This window comes from Rhinoderma darwinii, chromosome 6 (genome assembly GCF_050947455.1).
Source record: "Rhinoderma darwinii isolate aRhiDar2 chromosome 6, aRhiDar2.hap1, whole genome shotgun sequence".
Taxonomy (NCBI): domain Eukaryota; kingdom Metazoa; phylum Chordata; class Amphibia; order Anura; family Rhinodermatidae; genus Rhinoderma; species Rhinoderma darwinii.
The window spans coordinates 94,813,134-94,825,141 of NC_134692.1; the positions used below are offsets into that span (position 1 = coordinate 94,813,134).

The 12,008-nt window shown below is 42.3% G+C and overlaps 1 protein-coding gene across 5 annotated transcripts in view; it reads right to left on the reverse strand.

Annotated features, from left to right (window-relative positions):
* Positions 1 to 12,008, reverse strand: part of NPRL3 (NPR3 like, GATOR1 complex subunit) — a 202,910-nt gene that overhangs the window by 150,971 nt on the left and 39,931 nt on the right. For 4 of the 5 annotated variants that reach the window (XM_075830052.1, XM_075830053.1, XM_075830051.1 and 1 more), the window contains one exon: positions 815 to 944. In XM_075830052.1, coding sequence (XP_075686167.1) covers positions 815 to 944 — 130 coding nt within the window. Of the gene's footprint in view, positions 1 to 814; positions 945 to 1,778; positions 1,921 to 12,008 lie in introns of those variants that run through there. The other variant, XM_075830054.1, reaches the window with a different exon arrangement.

The following is a 12,008-nucleotide window of genomic DNA, read 5'->3' on the forward strand; positions in this document are numbered from 1 at the left end:
CAGAACACTTAAGCAACGTAGACAAACGGAAACCATTTGCACCGGATTCATCACCATTGAAGTCAACGCTGATGCAAACGGAAACCTATGTTTTCTGTTTGTTTCAGTCATGGTTCCGTTCAAGGGTTCCATGACGGAAAGCTCAGACGGAACACTTGAGTGGTGGCCTGACGCAGATGTGAACTAAGCCTTACACAGGGATAAATTACTGATCTCTATAGAGTAAACAGCTCCCATGCACAAAGGCACGACAATATATAAGACAGTAAATAACGAAGGAGTTAGGCTTCGTTCACATCTGCATCAGGATCGCGATCTGACATTCTGTCTGAGCTTCCCGTCAGAACGGGACCCTGACTGACACAAACGGAAACCATAGGTTTGATTTCAATGGTGACAGATCCAATGGTTTCCGTTTGTCTCAGTTGTGCAAGTCTATGCTATTGATTCTGTCAAAACGACGGAACCCATGCACAACTGAGACAAACAGATACCATTGGCACCGGATCAGTCACCATTGAAATCAATATTGATGGAAACGGAAACCTATGGTTTCTGTTTGTGTCGGTCAGTGCTCTATTCTGACGGAAAGCTCAGACGGAACATCGGAATAGAGCTCTGACGTAGAAATGAACGAAGCGTTAGACTTGTTCTCTCTCTTCTGTGATCACTGGTGCCGGTGTGTATGGGGGTGCTTATCTCTATAGATGTCCCTCGTCCTTATATTCTTCTGATAAATGTTAGGGACTCAAAAAAAAACACGTCTGAGGCTTATTACAACAATATACCAGAAGATGGTGAATGGGAACTTTACCTGACACAGTGCATGCTGAAGCAGAGTCGGATGTCCAACAAAACGCACATTGTCAATCTTCAACTCAAATTTCTTACCGCACATATCGGATTTTGTAGCCAATATAGTCGCAAGTATGACGTCCGAAAATCTTGAAAAGGGAATTAAGAGACCAACATAAAGTATTAGAGGCATCTCTAATCTACTGTGGAAACATGTGAAGAAATTACATGTGATCAAACAGTGCAAGAAATGACAGATAGTGACTTCATGCTAATTATTAATTCCATGCTCTGCGAGGATTCACATAGATTGAAGATAATAGGAGTAATTGTTAATCACAAAGCCAAATACTTTACTACAATACACAAGAGATGCTTATCTGTGGGAGAGGATTTTATGAATTAAGGGGGAAAGTTATGTAAACATCCAACCAACCTTCTGTAATTACTCAGATGCATCTGTATATACAGTTCATCGTTATAAGGCAATTTATTAATACTGACGCAGCCGTTGCTAAAACTTCCACCTATCTCATACTTTAACTTAAGGCTACAGTCAGACCAGCGTGTCTGATTTGCACGCGTAAAAATGCAGCGTTTTTCCCACATTTCAGATCAGTGTGCTTTGCGTGTGGCATGCGTTAACGTCCATGCAAGCACTTCTATTTATTTTATTTTTTTTAATTCTCTGCATTTCTATGTAATTGATGCTTGAAACACAGACAGCACACGGATGTCGTGAAAACGCACCAATAGAGGACAGGCAGTGAGTTTCACGCAACCGCCACTTGCTGCGTGAAAACTCACGCACGTCTGAATGGCCCCATTGAAATCAATGGGTTCGTGTGCTGTCAGTTATTGCAACGCACAGCAAACGGACAAGAATCACGCTCATCTGAATAAGCACTAAAGGGGTTGTTTGAGACTTTAAGAATTTAATCTGGTTGCAGGATATGCCATAGGATAAAAAAAACTATACTGACCTGTTAAAGGCCCTGCTGCTCCAGCGCTAATGCTGCGGTGATCCCCACTGGCCTTTATTTGTTCTCCTGCAGTGATGAACGTGCTGTAGACGGGCTTCAGTGGTAAAGTGCGGTGCATGTTAACATGTCTTGCTGCCAGATTAATTTCTAAAGGTCTCAGACAACACCTTTAAGGTTAAAAAAAAGATATCCACAGTATATAACATAAATGCCTGTTAGGTGCGGGTTCCTCACCGATCAGGAAAATGGGGGTCCCGTAACACTGTTCGAGATTCAAATCTCCATCAGCAGCTTGTTCCATAACTCCTATAAAGAGCGGGTATCAGCTGTGTATTATAGCGGACACCCTGCCCTAATGGCGGGATCGAAAATAAATCCAGTCCCGACCGTAGAAAGTCTATGAGCCCGTTCTCCGATACATCGACTTTCCAGAAAAAGCTGAACAGAAACTAAGCGGCTAAGCGCTAACACGAGCGCTTCTGCCGCTTCGTTTTAGCGATTGGTGGGCGTCTCAGTGCTCAGACCCCCACCAATCAAAACTTCTGTCATGTCAGAAGTTTGTCAAACGTTTAGTTACCCTTTAAGTATCCTAGTTATACTTAAAACATTAAAAGTAAAAAAAAATCCCTTTTCCCATTTTTTGCGTAAATTAATGTCAACATTTTAAAAAATTTACTTAATTGGTATCGCCGTAAAGATTAGAACGTTTAAAATATAATGTCATTTATCCTGCACTATAAACGGCGTCAAAAAAATCCCAAAAAAATACAGAATTGCAGGGTTTTTTTCACCTCACCTCCCCTCCCCAAAAATTGCAAACAAAAAGTGATCAAAAAGTCGAATGTACCCCAAAATAATGGCAATAAAAACTACAGCTCGTCCTGCAAAGGAACAAGCCCTTATATATTTCTTTTTTTTTATATTTTTTTTTCCAATCTAATACCTTAAGGAACACTTCAGGAAAATCTCTTAGATACTGTAGTCCTTTTTCCCTATAGTATGTGCCACGGCCTTAGTGGAGACACCATTTCCATGCAATATACAGGTGTCCCCATGTACGGATCTAAGCACCACTACAATGTTTACATGCAGCGAGGATTATAGGGAGGGCAATAGAACATATTTTTAGAAAAATACATAATGAAAAAGTCCTCTTATTCTTAAGGCTGGGTTCACACTGAGTTTTTTGCAGGCGGAAAATCTGCCTCAAAATTCCGTTTGGAATTTTGAGGCAGATTTTCTTCTGCCTCCACGCCGATTTCCACTGCTTTTTTGCCCGCGGCCATTGAGTGCCGCGGGCATAAAACGCAGCGAAACACGCTTTCTCTGCCTCCCATTGATGTTAATGGGAGGTCAGAGGTGTAAACGCCCGAAGATAGGGCATTTCCCTTCTTTCGCTCGCGAGACGGTTTTACCGCTGGCGGGAAAAAAACGCCTCCGCCTCCCATTGAAAATCAATGGGAAGCATTTTTGGCGCGTTTTCCGCATAAAAAAACTTGCCAAAAATACTCAGTGTGAACTCCCCCTTATGAATAAGAGGGCTGGGTAAAAAAAAAAACCTTTGAAAACTCTAACTTTTTTTTTTTTTCAATGGAACTAATTGCCAAAGCTCAGGACAAGTTCCTACCGGCTTTAACTGTACAGTATTTAACTGCTATTAAATGCATTGTGACGTAGTTATGTCTACTGCCCTTCATAAAGGACAATTGGGGAGAGACGCCTGCTTTCCAGGAATTAAATACTGCAGCATGCTTCTCTACTAGAATGACATTTTAGAAAGTTGCTTGTAGTTTTTTTATTAGGGATTGTCCACACGTAACGCAATTGCTGCAGAAAATTTCTGCAGCAAAATTCTGTTGAAAGTAGAAGACATTCCGCTGCAGAAAAAACGCACTATTTCCTGCGATATTTCCTGCAGAAATTGGTGTGTATTTTGCTGCGTTTCTCTCAATGTTGGGCGATGGTGACATCTCCTCTGAAAAATGCAACAATTTAATCCACTTTCCGCAACAGGAACAGGAATTGACATGCTGCAGTCCGAAAAATACATACCGCAGGTCAATTTCTTGTCAGGATTTGTATGCAGCGTGTGGACGAGGCGTTAAATCTCACCCTTTGCTGCTACTGTATTCTGCTGCGTATTTTCCGTCCACAATTCCGGAGGGAAAATACGCAGCAATTCTGCTACGTGTGGACAAGCCCTTAAAGTACTGAAGTAAAGCTCTTGACAAATACATGTCTGCTGCCAATACATATTTAGTAAATGTTAATGGGAACGGGGGCCTCACGACTGTCCCCCATTGACAGATGTCCGGAGAAAGGGGGTCTGGAATATTAGATTTTAATAAGGCTGATCCTTTATTTAGTTGGGAGTTAAGCCCCTACTAGAAATGTCTGCCTCTTCCCCACTGAAAAAGTATGCACGGTTGGCAAACAGCTATTTTATTTGTATGGCCAGCTAAAGCGTTCTTGTTGTAGGGTCAAAATGTCCTCATCCTGTTTACAAATAGAGAGGTAAAACATTTACATGCCGCTGACATCTATGCGAGCATGCTTCCGTGGAGTACAGCAGAATACCTGCTGCTGAACTAAATATCGCTGGCATCCCGGCCAGAGTGACCAAGCTACAGACCCCTGATGATGAGTATTGAAACGCGTAGGGTCGGTTGTGAATAGGAATTTTTTAGCATTGGGAACACTAGCATTGTTTGTATACCTCAACACTAGGAGCTTCCGGTGCGGTTATCACGGACTCTAGTGTGAATTAGGGTCAAGACTATTGTTATGCCCATTTTTCAAATGCTGATTCCGTATTGATATTCTTGTTGAACACTGAGCTATAGGAGGTTCACAATTGAATTAGAACTCAGAGTTTATTATTTAATACGTTTTTATACACACGGTGGGGCTTTTCACAGTGGTGATTGTACCCCTGTTTTTAGAGAGTTATAAATAAATGTTATATTTTACTCATATATCACACCAGTGAATCCTTTAAAATTGTTATGTTGTGGGAGCACAATTGAATGTATCTTTGAAATATAGTGAATTCGTAAAACATTTACAGAAATACACTACTCTGAAAATAGAAATAACTTCATGTTAACACAGTGTTTCTCGGCGCTGGTTTTGACACGGAAACTGCACCACAAAAGGGTCGAAATCGTCTCTCATTGATTTCAATGGGAGGTGGAGGCGGTTTTCTTCCGCGAGCGGAAAAAAACCGCTAGCGGGAAAAAGAAGTGTCATGCTCTTTCTTCAAACGTTTCCGTCTGACGTTTCCATCTCTGAGAAAGAGAAAGCGGTTTCCGATGCGTTGTTTTGCCCGCGACGCTCAATGGCCACGGCTGAAAAACGCTACAAAAAACGCGGCAAAGGGAGCGCAGGCAGGTCAAAATCAGCCTCAAAAATCCTGCCTGCAAAAAACTCAGTATGAACTTACCCTAAAGGCCTAATGCACACGACCAAATGCACATCACCTATCTTTCCACGGATCGGAAAGTCAGGTCCGTTTTCATAGACTCGATTCACCCGCTAAAGTGATTGGGTCCTTGAAAACTATAGGGTGCCACTCTGATGTCATGAAAAACTGCCCTAGTGGCACTCGGTCGTGTGCAACTGGCCTACCCAACACTTGTTTGTTGTCGGCTATTTTCTATTGTGGACATTTATGATTGTGCACATCCTATTCTCCTTTTCATCTTTGACTTTATTAACTATAGCACTTCATAAAGCCGTGTATTATAGAACTATTTTCATCTAAACAGTAGGCACATGCGAAATAACATTTGTACATCAAAAGAAAACCTTTACTATGAATGTTCTAGAAGTATTTAGTGTGCATACGTGAAGGGGAATATAAGCGGATGTTAGGGATAGTACAAGAGACCACGGTGAATCTGCTTTCAGGGAGATATAATATCTAGGAGTTCCTCAGAGGGTGTAGCCTGTACTACCCACTTATCTCTGTGGACAAAGTCACATATCTTACAGTCTGCATCTAGAATTGCAGTTAAAAGAACTCTAAATACATAGAGTGATCAGTGTGCAATTAAAAAAAATATATATATATAAAATATAAATCTATTGTAAATATAAACAAAAAATAAAGGCAGAAATCTGTAAGGTGAAAAAATAGGGATCTTTAATCGCCCATATGCAACGTGTCAGCCCATCCTTTTTTTTTAAGCAATGTGAGTATACAAATCCCTGGTGTATAAAGTGGTTCCACTATAAATTGGCACAATCACCTGTACCACTCAATTAACATTTTGTAACAATTCAAGGGATTTCAATTATTCATATAAATTGTCTTATAGAGTGGTCTTGCAGTAGATGTAGGCCCACTTCACATAGGCTGACGATAGCACTCATACGAACGCTCCTTCCCAATCATTGGTCCGTGTAAACATGGCAGCGATTAACTGAAAAATGAGCAAAATGCTCGTTTATCGGCAGATCACAACTATTATTCCGCCATACAAATGCTCGTTTGTCAGCAGCAGTGTAAACAGGGGATGCGCTACCCACAATATGCAAATTGTATGGGGACGAGCAAACAAGCACCGATGGACATGCGGTTATTGTTAATCAGCGATTTTTACCGTGCAGAAAATCTGCCTGTGTAAAACCACCCTTATTCCAAACTCCCTATTGAAATGAACATACACTCAATGTCAGGCCACAGATGCATGTTTATAGGGGTGTCAGGAGAGGTAGCCGTCATTCAAACAATTATTCTGGTTCCAGAAAATAAATGATGTTCTTTGTATAATGGAAAGGTATACAATTGTTCGATATACTGTCTGTATAAATTTCACATGGTTTCCAAGATTTTTTATGCTTTCAGTAAACCCGTTATCGACCACCAATACGCTTTTATATGGCAGTCAGTATGGGGCCTTATTCCGATGCCCAGCACGGGACAGGAGCAGGTACTTGGCTGTCTGATGACAGCTAGGCTCCTGCTCTAACAACCGGGATTGGAGTTAACTCCAATCCCAGACGTTTAACCCCTTAGAAGCCGCAGTCAATAGCTACTGCGGCTTCTGAGTGGTTTACAGGGAGGGGACTCCCTCTGTCACCCATCGGTGGACCGAAAATGAAATCGCAGGCCACCAATTTGTTGCCATTGCTGCTGTTAGTCTAACAAAGACCCCAGGCTTGTCATCCTATATGCCTATTAGGATGTGCCAGAGGCACGTCCTAATAGACTGACTGTCGGTTTTACACTGACAAGCCGTAATGCTTTGGAATACTTAGTATACCAAAGCATTATAAGGGCGATCAGGAGATCGCTTAATAAAGTCCCCTAGTGGGACTAAAAAGAAAGTGATTTAATTTTGTAAGAGTGGAAAAAATAAAAGTACACATACATGGTATTTCCGTTATCTTAACAACCCAAACAATAAAGTTAAGGCCTCATGCACACGAACGTATTTTTCTCCTCCCGTAAATACTGGCGTAAATACAGGTCCTTGGTCACACGTATTCGACCCGTATTGCACCAGTATTTACGGACCCGTGCCTGTAAATACGGGTCCGGTGTAACCAGTATTCCATCCGTATTTACGGGCACGTTTTCGCTGCAAAATTGCGCTGCACTAATCGGCAGCCCCTTCTCTCTATCAGTGCAGGATAGAGAGGATGGACAGCTCTTTCCGCAGAAAAAGTAAAAGAAATTCATACTTACCCGGCCGTTGTCTTGGTGACGCGTCCCTCCCTTGACATCCAGTCCGACCTCCCTGGATGACGCGGCAGTCCATGTGACCGCTGCAGCCTGTGATTGGCTGCAGCGGTCACATGGGCTGAAACGTCATCCCGGGAGGCCGGACTGGAGGAAGAAGCAGAGAGTTCTGGGCAAGTATGAACTTCTATTTTTTTTTACAGGTTGATCAATATTGTGATCGGTAGTCACTGTTCAGGGTGCTGAAAGAGTTACTGCCGATCGCTTAACTCTTTCAGCACCCTGGACACGTAGTCACCCGTAATTACGGGAGCCCCATAGACTTCTATGGGCCTGCCCGTGCCGTTATTACGGCCTGAAATAGGACATGTTCTATATTTTTTAACGGCACGGGCACATTCCCGTAAGCATACGGGGAGGTACCCGTGGCCAATAGAAGTCTATGGGCCCGTAATTACGGGCCGTAATTACGGCCCATAATTACGGGCCACAATTACGGGCGTTTTTACTTTCTTGTGCATGGGGCCTAAAAGGTTATTTAAACCACATGGTAAACGGCGTTAAAAAACAATAAAGTACGGAGCTGCATATTTTTCCATCTCCCCAAATTTTTTTTAATAAAAGTTAATCAATAAGTCCCATGTGCCCCAAAATAGTACCAATGAAAACTAAATCTTGTCTCGCAAAAAAACCCTCATCTAGCTAGATCGACTGAAAAAAAACAAGAAGTTACGGCTCTGGATTTCAGCAATGCAAAATCTATTTATTTTAGTTTTGTTTTCGTTTTTACATTCCCCCCAAAAAGTTAATCAATAAATGATGTGCACCCCAAAATAAGCTTTACGTTATTTTGCACGCATGGTGAATGCCATCCAAATCATCCTGCCTTCCAAAAAATGCTATAAAAAGCGATCAAAATGTCATATGTACCCCAAAATGATATCAATAAAAACTATAAGTTGTCCCACAAAAAAAATAAGCCCTCATACAGCTATGTCGGCGTAAACAAAAAAAAAAAAAGTGTTATGGCTCTTAACCCCTTAATGACCAGCCTGTTTTAAACCTTAAATGACCAAGCCATTTTTTACGTTTTTCCATCGTCGCATTCCAAGAGCTATAACTTTTTTAGTTTTGTGTTATAAGGTCTTGTAAATTCAAGTTGTATTTTTTAATAGAACCATTTTGAGGGACATATTATTTATTGATTAACTTTTATTAACTTTTTTTTGGAGGGGAGAATAGACAAAAAACTGAAATTTCACTACACTTTTCACGTCCTAAATCTACGCCGTTTACCGTGTGGTATAAATAACACAATAACTTTATTCAGCGGGTTGTTACGATTACAACTATACCAAATTTGTATCGTTTTTGTATGTTTTACTACTTTTACACAGTAAAAACGCTTTTTTTCAAAATTATTTGTTTTTGTGTCTCCATATTTGAAGAGCCATACCTTTTTTATTGTTCCGCCGATGCAGTTGTATGAGGGCTTTTTTTTTGCGGGAAGACTTGTCGTTTTTATTGGTACCAGTTTGGAGAAGATGTGACTTTTTGATCACTTTTTATCACATTTTTTTTAAAGTCAGGATTCACAGAAAACAGCAATTTTTCCATAGATTTTTTATTTAATATTTTACGGCGTTCACCGTGCGGGTTAAATAATGTAATAGATTTATAGTTGGGGTCGTTACGGACGTGGCGATACCAAATATGCGTAACTTTTTTACTATACTTTGGTTTATTAATAGTAAAGCATTTTGTAAGGGGAAAAAGTGGGTTTTTCATATTATTTTTTTTATTAACTTTATTAAACTTTTTTACTAGGCCCACTAGGGGACTTTAATATGCGATTCTCCGATCGCTATTATAACACACTGCACGGCATGAACTAGCAGGCATTCACTACAGGCAGACCTGGGGGCCTTTATTATGCCCCTGAGGCTGCAAATCGGAGACACAGACACTAGGCGATTTTATCGCCGGGTGTCGGTGGGATGAGAGAGAGCTCCCTCCCCTCCCTCTCTCCAAAACCACTCAGATGCGGTGCACGCTATTGAGCACCGCATCTGAGGGGGTTAAACAGGTGAGATCGACAGCTCCCTGCTCTGTTTACTTATTCCGATGCAGCGACGTAAAAAGTCTATTGCATCGGAATAAGGCCCGTTAGTGACCGACGTAGAAACACTATGGGCCGGTCACTAACGGGTTAAACTATGGCGACTCAAAAACAAATACTGTATTTTTCGGACTATAAGACGCAGTTTTTAGCAAGAAATCTTGCTAAGAAGTCCCTGCGTCTTATAGTAGGCAGTCAAGGGACCCGGCTGCGCCAGACCCTATGACCGCTTCCTTAATTAACCCCTACCCGACCCATGACGTGCCGTCATGGTGCGGGGAGGGGGTGATGTTTGGTGCGGGTTCACACACTGAGACCGCTCGATACACTGCAGGTGTCAGCTGTGTTTTACAGCTGACATGCTGCTATAACGGCCAGGAACAGCGATCGCGCTGTTCCTACCCGTTTACCTAGTTAAATGCCATGGTCATTAGCGACCGCAGCATTTATAGGGGTTTTCCCATGAAAGATATATATGACATAGCCACAGGAAATGTCATAGATGCTGGTCCCACCTCTGGGACCCGCACCTATCCCTAGAACAGGGCGTGCTCTCCTGGCCACTTAATGATTACATGGTCGAGATACGGAAATAGCGTAGCTTGCTGAGCTACGCTGTTTCCGTAACTCCCATAGAACTGAATAGTAGTTACGGAAACAGTGTAGCTCGAATTCTAAGATGCTTCCGTAACTGCTATTCACTACTATGGGAGTTACATAAACGGCGTAGCTCAGCGAGTTACGCTGTTCCCGTAACTCGATCATGTAATCCAGCGGTTCCCAACCACTGCCACGCTTCCTCTCCTCCTCCTCACAGCGCAAAGTGCATGTGAGTACTGGGAGGACATTTTTTTGCAGCCCCCTTGTAGCTAGCACCCCCGACCTCCGTAGATGGAAATACCCACCTCCGTAAATAGCAACCCCACCCCACCCCCTTCCTGTACATAGCGCCTCTATAGCTCCCTGAAGAAGTGCTTGATGTCTCTGTCCATATACCGACACGGGGGCTGTGTGGCACTACCTACATGGGGGCACATCTGTGAGTGGTGGGCTGATGGTCATTTTACTATGAATGGGGGGCAGATGGTCATTTTACTGTGAGTGGGGGGCTGATGGTCATTTTACTGTGAGTGGGGGGCAGATGGTCATTTTACTGTGAGTGGGGGGCAGATGGTCATTTTACTGTGAGTGGGGGGCAGATGGTCATTTTACTGTGAGTGGGGGCTGATGGTCTTCAAGTGATTTCCACCTCTGACCTCCAATTAAAATTCATAGGAGGCAGAAAATACCTGTGGCGCTCATTTGGTGTGCTTTTAAAAAAAAAAAAAAAAACAGGCAAAAAAAAACTACAAACAACACTGTCAATTCAAAATCTGCCTCAAAATTCCTGAAGGAAAACGCTATGTGAACATACCCTAAGGCTGGGTTCACACAAGCACATTAACGTCCGTAATGGACGGACGTATTTCGGCCGGAAGTCCCGGACCGAACTCAGTGCAGGGAGCCGGGCTCCTAGCATCATAGTTATGTACGATGCTAGGAGTCTCTGCCTCGCTGCCGGACAACTGTCCCGTACTGAAAACATGATTACAGTATGGGACAGTTGTCCTGCAGAGAGGCAGGGACTCCTAGCATCGTACATAACTATGATGCTAGGAGCCCGGCTCCCTGAACTGAGTACGGTCCGGGACTTCCGGACGAAATATGTCCGTCCATTACGGACGTTAATGTGCTCGTGTGAACCCAGCCTAAGAGTGTAGTGCTTGTTTTTAGCGGTCTTCTGTCTTTCTTTAAACAATTTTTGGTAGGGGTGCCCTGAGGAAATTTTTTTTTTTACAGGGGTGCCTTGAGTCCGAAAAGGTTGGGAAACTCTGATGTAATCATTGAGTGGCCGGGAGAGCACAAAAAGCTAGAACGGTGTTTAGGGGGCTCCGTTCAAATCATAGGTGAGGGTCTCAGAGGTGGGACCTGCATCTACCTGACATTTATGACATATCCTGTGGATATGTCATAAATGTCCTTCATGGAAAAACCACAGGGGGTAGCAGAAGCCTGTAAAAATGACAATATACTGCAATACATTTGTATTGCAGTGTTTTGTACCAGCGATCTGACGATCGCTGGTTCAAGTCCCCTAGGAGAACTAATAAAATGTGTAAAAAAAAAAATGTTTTATTAGCACCATTTTTTGGTACATACGATTTTTTTATCACTTTTATTTAATTATTTTTAGCGCTATAGTGACCAAAAGACAACGATTGTAATATTGTAATCGTTTCAGACTTTTACGGATGCAGCAATATCAATTTTTTTATTTTTACACTGTGCTTGGGGAGAAATGGGAAAAGGGTTTCTTTTTTTTAATTTTTAAAAACATTTTACACTCCTTTCACACAGAGCTTTTTAACGAGTTTTTTGGCGCGGA